The 15,079-nt window shown below is 45.4% G+C and overlaps 1 protein-coding gene across 2 annotated transcripts in view; it reads left to right on the top strand.

The window, feature by feature from the left end:
* LOC118776334 (astrotactin-2-like) overlaps window positions 1-15,079 on the top strand; it is a 293,949-nt gene that overhangs the window by 153,839 nt on the left and 125,031 nt on the right. For both annotated transcript variants that reach the window (XM_036526605.1, XM_036526604.1), the window contains one exon: window positions 12,983-13,133. In XM_036526605.1, the coding sequence (XP_036382498.1) occupies window positions 12,983-13,133 (151 nt within the window). The remainder of the gene's footprint in view (window positions 1-12,982; window positions 13,134-15,079) is intronic.

The raw sequence follows: 15,079 nt of genomic DNA, 5'->3' as shown, positions 1-15,079 counted from the left end.
TTCAGTCTTTCTGCATTACACTTTAATAAAAAAACCATCATTTTACAGGAGAAATGCTTGCATATAAATTTACAGATGTTTGGAAAACGTGCTGTTGCTCTGTATAGTTTTGGTGCTGTCATAAGTTGTACATTTGCATTAATTTGAGCAAAACCGATGTGCTTGCATTTATTTTGTAAAGTCATCTTTTGGTTATAATTTTTAGAGTGTGTAGATTCGTGTGTGCCCGTGCCTCTGTGCATTCATGTTTGCCTGCATGTTTATATATTTGTGTGTGTGTGTGTGTGTGTGTGTGTGTGTGTGTGTGTGTGTGTGTGTGGGTGTGGGTGTGTGTGTTTCTGGGTGTGGGTGTGGGTGTGGGTGTGGGTGTGAGTGTGGGTGTGTGTCTGTGTGGGTGTGCGTGTGTCTGTCTGTGTGGGTGTGGGTGTGCGTGTGTCTGTCTGTGTGGGTGTGGGTGTGGGTGTGTGTCTGTGTGGGTGTGGGTGTGTGTGTGTGTCTGTGTGGGTGTGGGTGTCTGTGTGGGTGTCTGTGTGGGTGTGAGTGTGTGGGTGTGAGTGTGTGTCTGTGTGTGTGTGTGTCTGTGTGTGTGTGTGTCTGTGGGTGTGTCTGTGTGGTTGTGTGGGTGTGAGTGTGTGTCTGTGGGTTTGAGTGTGTGGGTGTGTGGGTGTGTGAGTGTGTGGGTGTGTGGGTGTGAGTGTGTGTCTGTGTGTGTGTGTGTCTGTGTGTGGGTGTGTCTGTGGGTGTGTCTGTGTGGGTGTGTGGGTGTGAGTGTGTGTCTGTGTGGGTGTGAGTGTGTGTCTGTGTGAGTGTGTGGGTGTGTGGGTGTGTGAGTGTGTGGGTGTGTGGGTGTGTGTCTGTGTGGGTGTGGGTGTGGGTGTGGGTGTGTGTCTGTGTGTGTGTGTGTGTCTGTGTGGGTGTGGGTGTGAGTGTGTGTGTGTGTCTGTGTGGGTGTGGGTGTGAGTGTGTGTGTGTGTCTGTGTGGGTGTGGGTGTGGGTATGTGTGTCTGTGTGTAGAGACAGAGTGAAAGACAGAGATCTGTGTATTCCCGAGCATTTGCTTGCAGATTTATCCTGAATTGAATGAAAATTCTGGAGACAGTGCTAAGCTCTTTCTGCTCACACCCCTGCATTTATCAGCCAATTCTGGCCAGAGCTGCAATGAATGAGCAGGCCGACCCACCGGGGGGGGCTGCTGCTCATTGAGGGGGTACGGGGAGCGGATTGAGGGGGTACCCCCTTCTTCAGCCAGCAGCAAGGTGGGGACAGGCAATGCAAGGAGTGTTTCGGTCACAGTTACACAGTCAGACATGCTGTTAGAGCTGAACTCCGCTCTCCGCTGCAGCATGTTCAGAGCTTATCTTCCATCAGACACACTCCGAGGACCCAAGCCAGTGTGTCTGCCTCTCTTACGACACTTCAGATTTCATATCAGAGTAATTTCGCAGAAAGCATGACAGTTACATTCAGGGTTGACTCAGTTATGACACTATGGGAACCAGCTTTCCTTACTCTCTACACATAGAATGCCAATCTGTTTTCCTGGAATTTTTATTAATGTATTGATTTTACTTGCTCTGGGTTGTACCAGGATATAACAGCATTGGCAAATGAACCTGATACTTCAATCATACATCCTTTTAAAACAATGCTTATATAAATGTAAGCTTATTACAAAAAAAATCTCATTTTTCCTGCAGTTATATACACCATATATGCCTCCTTTGACACATATGAGATATTAGCCCAATTATGTATGAGGAACATGATAGAGTTTGCTCTAATATGATCTCTCGTACTTCCCATAGCCTGTAGTGCTAACATTTTACATAACCTACCGTTATTGAAGGAGAGGCAGCAGCACAAAGATGTGCATGAAATATCATCATTGATATTTGAGCTATGAACAGTGGCAGCCCAGCAAGAATCAAGCAAAAGGCTCTCAGGCGGTGGAGCATTGTGCAAGATAAACACGTCTTCCTCCTCTTGACGTGGCTTTGCACGGGCAGTGGGTCAGCCTCTGACTGCCTCTCTGGGCCTGGCTCCGAGTGCCTCCGGCTAGCTGCAGGTATAACTGGCCTCACCGGTAGATCATGGGGGCCATAGAGTGGAGTGGTCATTATTGAAACAGGGTACCACTCAGATGCAGAACAGCACTGCACTGTGGAAAGTGTATCTGAATCAAAAGCAGTTTTCTGGATTCCCTCCTGGGATGGCACAGTAACAGAGCGAGTCTGGTGTCGACCTGGTTTTTAAAGCAGGCCATGAGAAGGGCAGCGGGCTACAGTGTAGTATTACAGCGGTACGCGTGTGCGTGTGCGTGCATGCGTGTGTGTGTGCGTGCGTGCCTATATAATAACAGCATCTTTAATGCATATAATGCCTCTCCTTTATGCATATAACGCCTCTCCCTTGATGGTATCAGCTCTTAACATCTTATTCCAGGTAATGAATTTTGCTTTGTTTATGTTTTTGTCCCACTGCTGCAGTCGTCCTTATTAATATTCTGCTGTGCTGTGCTCTGAGTCTGATGAGCTTGTCAGCAAACACACTGTTGATCTTTGAGGATAATTAACAGCTTACCATCCCGATTACAGCCCAAACAAAAAAACAAAGTGTTTCATCAAAAATGTAATTTCTCTGGCAGCCTCATTCAACATGCCTGAAACATCAAGTCCGTCTTTAGTGTGGGTTAATTCATACAGCATGGCCGCATTAGTCGGCTAATGCTACATCCTTTAGTGTGGGCTAATTCAGAGGGCAAGCCTGCATCTGTCAGCTGTTGCTATATCCTGTAGCATAGACTAATTCATAGAATCTGAATCTGTAATGTAATGCGATTCAGTGTAATTTATTGTAGATTTCACACCAGAGCAAAAGCTTTGTTAGGACACCTTGTCTTCAGGAGGTGACTGTTGCATCATGGGACATATCTAATTAAATATAACCTCTGCTTCTCCTAAGGGTATCATAAAGTACATTATAGCGATGTTCTCCTGAAGCTTACCCTTACAGCTTGCAAGAAGCTCTTGTAATACATGGTGTGTCTTGTTCATCAGACGTTTAACACGGTCAACCAAGAAGATTCTGACCCGAGGTTATGCTAGAGTGTACATTCTACAATCTTAAAAAGGAAATGGCTTTTCTCCAGTGTAAATGTTAATTTTCTGGACAAATTGGCGGATCCGTTATTCAACATATTCTTTCCATTAGTTATTAGCATTATTGGACGACAGCGGAAATGATTATTTGAGAGGGTGATGTGTAGGGCTTTGCTTCAGTGGTTTCTGGGATTCGGAAATGAATACGTTTAAGGAGGCTGGTACTGGATAGCAACCGTATCCGTCGCTGTGATCGTTGACAGCGACACCCACCACATTGTTGCATTTTCTATAGCGTAATGTCCATGGAAGAAAAATTGTAATGGGATACACGGTTTTATGTGCAAATATTACTATTTAAAATGTATTAAACCACCCCAGCCAGCTCGCAAGACAGGGTTTATAAAAATTTACATTTACATACAGTTGAAGTAAAGAGTGTACCGAGTCTCTGTACCCCTGTTACATCAGCAAACGCTTCAGGATTACTGCCCTTTCTAATCACGCTGAAATGCAAAAGGTCTTTCCTTGAAATGAGTCTAACTCCTGAGTTTGTTTTTAAAGTGTCATTCACAGTTTGGTGCTTGCAATCAAAGCTCCCTTTCCGCGCTCTGACGGAGACCTTCTGCTCTGTGATCAGAAGCCAGTGGAAATCAAACGGGATGCAGCCGTTCCTCGGCGCGCTTTACCGAGCTCATTCCCCCGCACAAAGCAAACCTCTCCCGCAGTGTTTCACCTTTAGTTTATTTAACAGAGGGCTGTACTTACACAAAAGCACGTCACCCTTGAATTTGGAAACATCTCAGATAAGAGAGTGTGGGCAAGGAGGACTTACTAATTCAAGTGTGACTGACAAGCCTTTCAGAACAGAACAAAGGAGACAACATCCGTGCAGGCAGGATTTTCAATGACAGTACTAAACATCATTGGTGCTGCTTTTATGGTTTTGTGTTTTTTGAGTTTATGATGAAGTGTGTGCATGCGAGTTGATGGTTGTGGTAAACCTGACAGAAACATGGATAACCGGTGTAATTTAATGAAGCCCTTCAAGAGATTCTGTCATTTGAAGTAACACTTCATGAAAACAATGGTAACTGTATTTCTGTGTAACCTCGAGCTAATTGCCGATACTGTCGACATCACAGAGCTTTAAATATGGGTCATTGCTCATTCAGAGTACACCGTGCAACCTGGCCATTGTAACTTCATTTACTGTCGATGTCTCTGTATGGATCACTAACTGAGTTCACAACTTTTCCTCACATTTTGGCGTGCCTCCCATCAGCCGCAAGACCGGAAGTATTAAAAACTCTTATTAATGATGCAACAGAAACTTAAGAGTTTATGCATTTGCCCCATTGCGTTTTTACGCATTCTCTGCTACAAGTTTGTTTTCTACCGGCGATTGGGTAATAACTGCGAATGTTCTTGTTGGTTTGAGCAGCGCCATTCCTCCCGGTTTCTCTTCTCTTCGTAATGTGAGTAGACACACTAGTCCCCCTCTGTGCTGTGTTCACATATTCTCTGTGAAGATCCTTTCTGTCAGAGTGCCCTGCTATTAAGGATGTGTTTATTGCCAGGCAGTACTTCAAACCGAATTGTTCATTCTCTTGAAGTCGGGTCTGTGTTTCTGATATGTTATGATAAGACTCGAGGTGGTACGCATAAACTCGAGAATTGTTTGATGCCACTCGAAATTTTTTTACGATGCTTTTTATGTGTGATTTTATTCTGTTGCATCATATAAGACAGGAAATGGGTCTGCCAGTGCTGGCCACACACAATCTTTAGATGGAGCGAAACCGACTCGAGCTCGCAGTAAATTTTAATCTTTACTTAAACGCTGTAGATACCGTACAGTGTTTTAAACCGCGCCAACCATTGTGAATAATATTTGTTTTCGTGCAGAGATGGGATGACATATGGCCGCAAAGGGCATTCGTGCTCCCGGTGTTTTGTCCTATCGTGATGCGCGGCATTAGAAACGCGTCCGTCCGTCCGTCCGTCCGTCCGTCCCGTTACAGGCCCGCACACGCTCTGCTGTTCCCGAGAAGCAGCGCGTCGCTTTCATGTGTTTGTTTCTGGCGGCGGGCGCTGGGATAACTGGCAGAAACACAGTTTGACCAGGTCAATTTCCTTTTTAATGTAATCAGTCAAATAAAGAAGACATTTTGGGTAATACGATTATCTAAACCCTGCTGATGTGAAAAGGGAATTAAATTCATTTGCAGCCACGTCCTTGTCATGAATTAACTTTCCATGGATGTCTAAACCAGTTGCAATGTCTTTACTTCATAAGGAGTTACAGACTGCGTCATTAATGGATTTCCATTGCATTTTGGAGTCACTTTTGTCCTCCTGGGACTGACCACTGAAGAAAGTCTTCTTGGTTTCATCTATTTTCCTCTGAGATGTAGTTTTACATTTCCGGATGTCTGATTCATCTGTAGAATTTTTTTTTACATTTTTTGAGAGCTTTGTTTCTTGATTTGATGGTGTCTAGAATGTCATGGGTAATCTAAGGTTTTGTGTCATTGTGGAACTGTACACATCCTGTCCCCGTACTGTCGCTGTACCTACTGTATGCACTTTTGTAAGTCGCTTTGGATAAAAGCGTCTGCTAAATAAATAAATGTAAATGTAAAATGTAAATGTGTACTGCTTAATTCTGACTGATTTGAATGGAGCCAGAATGCCAGCAACCCCGAGAAAGCTTTTCTAAAATTCCCTCCCTGCTTAATCTACATCAGCACAGTGCAGCGCAGATGACTAATCCACCTGCCCTATCAAATCTCTGAACCTGCTAATGCTATGGCTTTTAAGTGCTCTAATGTGAGCAGTTTTATGACAGTGCTTTTCTTGATGACCTTTTTTGGTACAGAATGTACTATAATGATCACTGATACCATATGCACTTACTCTGCTCTGATATATTTCCGATGTATCCAACACCAGAGTTAAATCGATCATATTCTCTGTGCTGTTTTACATACTGTTGTGGGTTCTGAGATCAGTTGTTGTTCTGTAATAATAATAACACTAATAACAAACTTTACAGTATTTATAAAGCACCTTTCCTACATTAACAGCTCAGTACTTTACAAATAATCATATAAAATATACAAAAATTAGAATAACCTTTAATGTATAAATATAAATAAAATTCAATAAAAATTTAAAATAAATCAAATTCTGATGAAATAAAATCAAGGCAGGGTGAATAAAGCAATGACACTGACTAATTAAAACCTAAATTGTAAAAGTAAGAAGTGAGTCCCAAATCCTAGGTGCATAGAAACAAGAAGCTGCTTCACCACTTTTTTATGATTGAATCCAGGAATGATGAGTAGGCCAGAGCTTGATATTCTTAAAATTAGGTTTGGAACATAGTCTGTTGGACACTGAAATAAACAAAAGTATTCCACCGCTGATAGATTTAAAAACCAATGAAAGAATTTTAAATTAAATCCTGGTTTCATATGCTCCTTTTTTAGTTTGTTTTAATACTTTGGCTGCAGCATTTTGAACAAGCTGCAATCTGCCAGTTGTCTTTTTAGGCAGTCCAGTCAAATGTGCATTACAACAATCCAAGCAATCAGACATTTTACAAACGTTCTTGAGAACCTGATGAGATGAAATTTTCAGTTTTACAGACATCCATATTGCATCCATAACAGGTGTATTCTGTATTCTCCCAGGCAGCAGAGGTAGGTCTGTGAATTGATACTAAAATCAAGTATCAATGAATTGATACTAAAATAACCGGTTCGCAGATTATATTTGTTTCGAATCTGTAGTGTTTAAGCAGCTAAAAGTGTGGCTGTGGAGGCTGTGTTAATTAGCCACTGTAATGTTTGCACAAGTGAAAATAATTGCATAAAAATAATAAAAGTAGCAGGCCATGCTTGCCTGCTTCCATTTTGTTCCCGGTGAGCAGCTTCACAGGCGTTTGGTGCACACAGCGTTTTCACTGCGGGGAAAGTGCACTTCAGCAATGAAGAGACACATTACAGAAACACAGGGAGAAATAGAGGGGAACAAACCACCAAGTCACAATGCCAGGCAGGAAAGAGTGTCGTGAAATAAGTGTTTTCTTCCATAAAGACCCTTCAAAGCCAGTGAACAATGGTTGGGATGATTGCTCCGCAAATTCTCTCCTGCCTTTCCAGCCTCCTGCCTCAGTTTTTACAAGGATGCAATTGAGAAATTTTGACAGATTCTGTACAATCCTCAGATATTGGGGGCCTTCAGGAGGAAGAAAAAAAGACAAAGAATGGGTCTTGAGTACAGTAATTTCTTCTTTGGTTACTACAGCAACAGCAGCTATTAACTCTGGTGCTGATTTGTTTTCCTCTGAATCGCATGTAATCCCTTTTTTCCCCAGTTGAATGTGAAGAGACTCTTGTGCTCAGTGCTAAATATGAATACAGTCAGTGCACTTCTACGTGGAAAAAATGGCTACAGTGACAACTGTCTCAGTAGGGGGCCCAGTTTTTATTAATCTTGTTACGAGAGTTAAACTGTTAAACTGTATTGTGACTTTACTCCTGAAAAATCAAGTAAAATACCCATGGTGCACCACCCCAGAGCTCGCTAGACGGCAGCTAGGCATCACCTCACCTACACAGACCTGCGACCGTGACCAACCTGTCAGTCAGAGAAGAGCACTTTGTTTTTATTTATTGTTACATATTTTTCTAGAACTCATAAAGACCTGGCGTTGCAGTGCTGGCAGGCAATCTTCAGGCTTTTTTTATTTGCAATAAAAGTTAATGGATGAAGAGAGCTTACTGCCTGAGTTTTCTGTCATTGGCTGTGACAGGGATGGCCTCTCCAGCCTTATTCCCCAATTAGCCCCAGTCCTGACCTGCCATTGGAGCTGCTCCCCTCTGCCCTTCTCCCCCATCCTTCCAGACCTAACGAATTATCACCCGATCAACTCCATAAAATATTCTAATGGTGCAAATCGTGTGGAACCACCCCTCAGTGAACTTTGTTAAATCATGTTCGGGTTTTGTTTAAACACAAGAGGAAAATGAGACTTAATGATGGAGCGTCAAGACCAGCAGAGCTGGCACTGTTTTCCATTTACTCATTTCGCAACCATGAAAAAGCACTGCTTACACACTGCAACCATAAGAAATCACTGCTTATGCACTGCAATCATAACAATGCACTGTATACACACTGCAACCATAACTACACACCCTTTACACCCTGGACCTGTAAAGGAGTAACTGCAGTTTATGCAATACATCAGTCAGCACCATCTACGCAGTGGAACCAGAGGAAAGCAGGCAGTGATTACATGCTGGGACTACTCTCATGGCCTTTTCTGTATCTAGTTGTGAAATGAAGTTGCTCTGAAGGGGGCTGCTCACTCACTGTGTGTGTGTGTGTGTGTGTGTGAGAGTCTGTGTGTGTGTGTGTGAGAGTCTGTGTGTGTGTGTGTGTGTGTGTGTGTGTGTGTGTGTGTGTGTGTCTGTCTGTGAGAGAGTCTGTGTGTGTGTGTGTGAGAGTCTGTGTGTGTGAGAGTCTGTGTGTGTGTGTGTGTGTGTGTGTGTGTCTGTCTGTCTGTGAGAGAGTCTGTGTGTGTGTGTGTGTGTGTTCATTCCAGGGCTGCTCCATACATTCACACTGAAGAACTAAGCAGTGACATTTCTTTGTCAGTGCAGTGGTTTTAGCATTTGGAAGATTACTGTATTTAAATGTGTGTGCGTGCCTGCATGCAATCACATGTGCACGTGTGTGCTTGCCTGCGGGTGTGAGTGGGTGTGTGAATAATGCTCAGAATAACTAGGCTCATACAATTTCTTCCTCTTCTTAAGAGTGGCAGGCTGTGATTATCTGAACCTGACCTTCGATATTACGCTGCTGAACATAATTATCAGTGCACGTTATGTTTCGTACAAAGGGAATATGATTCTATAGGTGCACTGAAATATGGCAGAGCACAGGTTACAGTGCAGGCTAAAACTTATTAAGAAGAATAAGATTTCTGCAAATAAAAAAGCAGCACAAGCCAACACAATTATGTGAACATTAGGGACTTTTGAATTGAGAAGATTACATGGAAAGGCCTGTGAGGATTCAGTATTTAATAAAGAGGAAAAGCCGTTAAGACTCCGCTTCAGGAACAATAGCTGGCTGAAACCTGGCTGGAACAGCCCTCTGAGATGTTCTCCCTCAGGCTGGGGTCAGAGAGACACAGCAGCACCAGCTTTAATCAGAGGAGTTAATGCGGACTGTCAGAAGGGACTGATGCATCTGCGATGCTGAGAATCTCCAGCGTAGTGCTTTTCTGATTTTTTAACGCGATATTGTTTATTTGTTGTGATCTGCTTGGGGGTTTGAGAGGCACAGTGATAATAAGTGATTATAAAAGTACATAGTGGGTGAGGGGAGATACCACACTCCCAGCACTCACTGTCTAAAGCACTGAAAAGCACAGGAGGCACCTGTTCCAGGCACCTGTGGGCTTTTCCAATACTTATCTTAACCTGCTCTTTTAGAATAACCCTTGTATTATTGATTGTTTTGCTCACATTTGCTTACCTCAGTTGCTGAGATGTTCTTATGCAGAGTGTATCAGTAAACACAGTAGACGTGTATAAAGATGCATAGCTGGGTATATTTCTCAAGCAGTGCGGGCCAAAAGCAGTGCTCCACCTGGGAATCCACCCTGCAATACCTGCCCCTTACTCCTCACTACACCCTTCTGCTGCTCCTTATCGCTACACCACACTTGCTGCTCCTTACTGCTACACCACACTTGCTGCTCCTTACTGCTACACCACACTGCTGCTCCTTACCGCTACACCCCACTGCTGCTCCTTACTGCTACACCCCACTGCTGCTCCTTACCACAACACCACACTGCTGCCCTGTAGCATTATGGTTTATGGTTGCTCTTGGTGTATTTACCACATTTACAGAGGGAATAATGCTTCTGTTGTGTGCCCTGCCTGAGGACGTCAGCACCTGCTTCAGCACTCACCTGGAAATCATCTGCCTGGATTCAGCTCTCAAAATACCCTCCGCCGCAACATCCTCATGCTGACATTCAGCAATTTCTGCTCTCTTTCTTTTGAAAATGAATCTGCTGTGAATTAAAGTAAATCAACGGATGTGGATATTGAAGTGTGATCTCTGTCATTAGCGGTTACTGTCGGTGTCACAGACGTATCCGTTTGTGTTGCATTATTCATCCACCCCTTATCCAACCACCACTGTTTGTATATTAAGTGCTTATACAGCTGAATATCACCTGAAGCAGCACAGGTTGAGAACTTCTCACTTTAGTTTGGAACTGACAACCTGCTGGTGAATAGTCCCTAACAAATAAAGCCCACTGCCACCTGGTTCAGTGGTACTCAGATCAGGTTCCAGAGTGTGAGAGGCAATGCAAACAGCCTGTCCAGCCAGAACCAGGCCTGTGTGGATCTGTTTCTGACAGCAGATTTGGCCAGTGTCTCTGCATGGCTTAATTACGCTGCAGATATAATGACTTGCCAGTTCCCTGCACACCCGCGGCAGTCACCTGTGTGACGATCCCGTTCAGAGCAGCCCTTAATGTGAGCCGACAGCCCCCGGCACACGGCCGCCTATCTGCCCGGGGACACCGTGTCCAGCAGTCACGGGAGGCCTCTGAACGCTGGAGCAAACGCTGGCTCAGTAATCCCTTGCTCCCATTGGCCACTGCAAGCTGCCACCTGCTCCTCTGTGCTGCTTCAACAGGCCTCAGTAACAGGCAAAGACAGAGGAGCTTTGTGGATATGCACAGGCACACACACATGCTCACAGACACACATACACACACACTCACACATGCACACACTCATAGACACACACAGATACAAACACACACTAGCACACATACACATGCAGATACCCTCACAGAGACACACACATATATACACACACTCACGCGCATACATACACACACAAACACAGGTACTTGCACGTTCACACACAGGCACACAGATACACATGCACAGAGTCTCCTCAGGGAGACTGCTGTGTGTGTAGGTGTTTGCTCCATCTTGATCTCTCTCCGCCTCGGTCCCTCCCCTCTCCCGGTAATTCTCTCTGTCGCTCTATCTTGTTTGCCTTGGCTATCAGGCAATCAGTGCAGTGTGATATTATCAGTCAGCAGAGCGCTGGGTATCTAAAGAGCTGCTAACCTGTCTCTGCCGCTGTGATTATTCAGAGTAAACACAAACGTTTTTATTACGTTTCCCCGACTCCAGCTGGGGACCGCAGCCCACTTTCATCTCCCACAAAGATCAGCAGATTCTTTCCCATCTCCTGCGTTCCACTCCACCCTCTCTGTGTTCCACTCCACCCTCTCTGCGTTCCACTCCACCCTCTCTGTGTTCCACTCCACCCTCTCTGTGTTCCACTCCACCCTCTCTGTGTTCCACTCCACCCTCTCTGTGTTCCACTCCACCCTCTCTGTGTTCCACTCCACCCTCTCTGCGTTCCACTCCACCCTCTCTGTGTTCCACTCCACCCTCTCTGTGTTCCACTCCACCCTCTCTGTGTTCCACTCCACCCTCTCTGTGTTCCACTCCACCCTCTCTGTGTTCCACTCCACCCTCTCTGCGTTCCACTCCACCCTCTCTGTGTTCCTCCCTTGCTCTCTCTGTCTCTTTCTGTCTTTCTCTCTGTCTCTCACTCTGTCTTTCTCTCTCTTGCTCTATCTCCCTCCCTGTCTGTCCCTCCCCCTCCTCTCTCTCTCCCCCCTCTCTCTTTTTCTCTCTGTCTTGCTCTCTTTTTCCCCTTTTGTCTCCCTCTCTCTCTCTCTCTCTCTCTCTCTGGTACCTGCAAAGGCACTGGTAAAACATACCATTCCCATGCTGAATGAGGTTACACCTGTTGCACATACACTTATCTCATACCCATACAGTATGTTGCCCTGAGACTAGAGTTTTTTTTGGGGGGGTTTTTTAATGTTTGATGTTGAAATAATTACCCTGCAAAACCAGCAATTACACTCAGTCCCAGAGGATCAACGCTTTGCTCCTGTGTAACACAGTGAAATATGTGACCTGAAAACAACTTTTTTTAATTAAAAAAGGGTTTCATTCTCAGTAAGGATTGCATAGATTGAAAACAGGCATGACTCCTCATTTTAAAGGAAATTCATTTCACCACATTTAGGTGCAAAGAGCAGTGAAAGTGTGTTCCGTGGGTCGGACAAGTTCATGTGTAGTACATACACTATATGGACAAAAGTATTTGGACGCCTGCCCATTACATTGTAATGACATTCAAATACATATACTTTAATATGGAGTTGGTCCCCCTTTTGCAGCTATAACAGCTTCCACTCTTCTTGGAAGGCTTTCCACAATATTTTGGAGTGTTTCTGTGGGATTTTGTGCCCATTCATTCTGTAGAGCATTTATGAGGTCAGGCACTGATGTTGGACGAGAAGGCCTGGCTCGCAATCTCCGCTCCAGTTCATGCCAAAGGTGCTCGATAGGGTTGAGGTCAGGGCTCTGTGCGGGCCGGTCAAGTTCTTCCACACCAGACTCATCAAACCATGTCTTTATAGTCCTTGCTTTGTGCTCTGGGGCACAGTCATGTCGGAATAGAAAAGGGCCTTCCCCAAACTGTTGCCACAAAGTTGGAAGCATAGCATTGTCCAGAATGTCTTGGAATGCTGAAGCATTAAGGTTGCCCTTCACTGGAGATAAGGGGCCTAGCCCAAACCCTGAAAAACAGGTGTGGCCAAATACTTTTGTCCATATAGTGTATCAGTGGAGCTGTATCCTGTGTCTCTAACCCTAAATGAGTCATGTGTCCTGCCTAAAGAGTCCTGCAGACACGTCTTCCCTCCTGTAATTGCACTGATTGCTGTCTGTCTGTACACTGCACAGGGAGGAGGCCATCATGTCCACATACTTCGAGACGGTGGACGACCTGCTCTCCTCGTTTGGCCCGGTTCGAGACTGTTCCAAAGACAACGGCGGCTGCAAGAAGAACTTCAAGTGTGTTTCGGACCGGCGCGTGGATTCCTCAGGCTGCATGGTACGGTAACCCCAGACCTCACCTGATCCAGAGCTCACCTGATCCAGAGCTCGCCACGCTGGTAGCTGGATGCAGGCGTGGTGCTTTAGCCTGTGGGAGTGAGGGAATGCCAGCCTCCTGGCCTGTTCCAGCCAGTGACAGGAATGAGGCTTCATGAAAGCCAGTGCTGAGAGTTAAAAGTTTCTCAGGAGCTGGTGACCCGTGAGCTGATCTCAGGAAGGAACCATTATTCTTTATTAGTTATTGGGGAACTGTTTGTGCGTAACTCCTCAGAGAGAGAGCATGAATTTGGTTCAGTTGAGCCTTGGCAGGTGTTGTTCTTGGGTGGTGTTTTTTACTTGTAAATGCTACTTTTTATGCTTACATACCTGTGTGCACACTCACACACACACGCACACACGCACACACACACACACACACACACACGCTCTGTCTCGTTCTCGCTCTCGGATCCCTGCAGCTCTGTTTCCTGACGCGGGGAGGTAAATAACAGAGACGGTAATGGCGCTGTTCTCCTCTGAGGGAGGATTTACGGTCCGGGAGGCCCGAGGGGCTGTAAAACAAGCCGGAGGCTGTGGGGGGCGTGTGGGCGGGGCTGACTCATAAACTAATTAAACTGATCCGGCTCGTGTCCCACGGTGACGGACAGCTCGGTCATTAGGGGGGCAGGGCCAGGCTGGGCTGAGATTCGGGCCGTAATCGAGTTCCTCTCAGTGATGGACAGTCGCCAGGTTTACGCTCGCGGGAAGTTCAGCTGCAGCAACAAAGGGACCGTTATTTTCACCCCTCTGAATCCCCCGTCTCCTTCCATCCACATCCTCCAGCCAGAGCTGGCCTGGGGGGATTCATTTATGAGGCCTGCCAGCGTCTCTGTCTCTCTCTGTGTCTGTTCCAGCGTGGAGCAGCCGCCTGTGGGAGGGTGTCTGGGTTAGCCAGAGATTCTGAATGTTCTCCTGCCCCAGAATGGGGGAAAGCTCTGAGTGATGCCAGAGAAAGTGAGGGAGAGATGCAGTGTATGTGGCTAAATGCAGCGCTCCCCAGAGTGTGACGGGATGTGACTGGATTTACTCTGTGGAGTGGAAGGCATGGAAGGAGGAGGAGGATCGTCTGCAGCCCTGATCTGAGCCCCTCCTGCCCCTCCTCCATCTGAGGGCTCTGTACCGGGGGCTGCGATACAGGGGATGCTGCTGTCCATTTGTTCTTAGAGAGCGCCTGGAAGCTGCAGCCCTGGGGAACCCTACAGAGGGATTCAGTATCATATCAGGAGGGTGCTGCTGGGAAATGTAGTTGACTCTGTTGTTTCTGTTGCTGGGCAGAGAGCAGCTCATCCTCATTAGTGCACGAACATGAGCGTACTGTTGCCATGACAAGAGACAGAAACTCTTTTTCACTTTTTTATTTTTTTTTTTTAATGTTTTCGTATTTCCTTGTTATCCAAAATCTATTTAAATCATTAGGTTTCAATAAGGGGCTAACAAGGATATCAGTGCACTGCATCAACAGCTTGTTCTGTCAAAGTACACCTGCACTTTCTCAGTCACATGGAGATGTGGAGAAGTCATATTACATTTTGACAAAGTGTCCTCAAACAAAACTAATGCCAGCTTGTCTCCAGGCTTCTCTGGCCACAGTACAGTGGTGGTTTAGGGACTGCCACCAGTTGCAGGATCAGTTCCTCTGCGGGGCATTTCTGCTGTACCCTTGAGCAAGCTACTTAAACTGAATTGCTTCAGTAAATGTCTGTCTATATAAACAAATAAAACGTAACATGGAAGCCATGAAAGTCACCCGAGATAAAAGCAACTGCCAGGAAAATAAATTGGAAAGAAGTAAAGTACACAAGCACAGCCAGCATCTGTGAGTGATTCAGAGATTAGCTTTGCATCCGTATATCTTCCCTTTCCATCCAGGAGGAACATCTTTGGCATTTCATTCCGCTGAAGTGC

The sequence above is a fragment of the Megalops cyprinoides genome, chromosome 4, assembly GCF_013368585.1.
Source record: "Megalops cyprinoides isolate fMegCyp1 chromosome 4, fMegCyp1.pri, whole genome shotgun sequence".
Taxonomy (NCBI): Eukaryota; Metazoa; Chordata; class Actinopteri; order Elopiformes; family Megalopidae; genus Megalops; species Megalops cyprinoides.
This window is presented reverse-complemented; position numbering and strand designations above follow the sequence as displayed.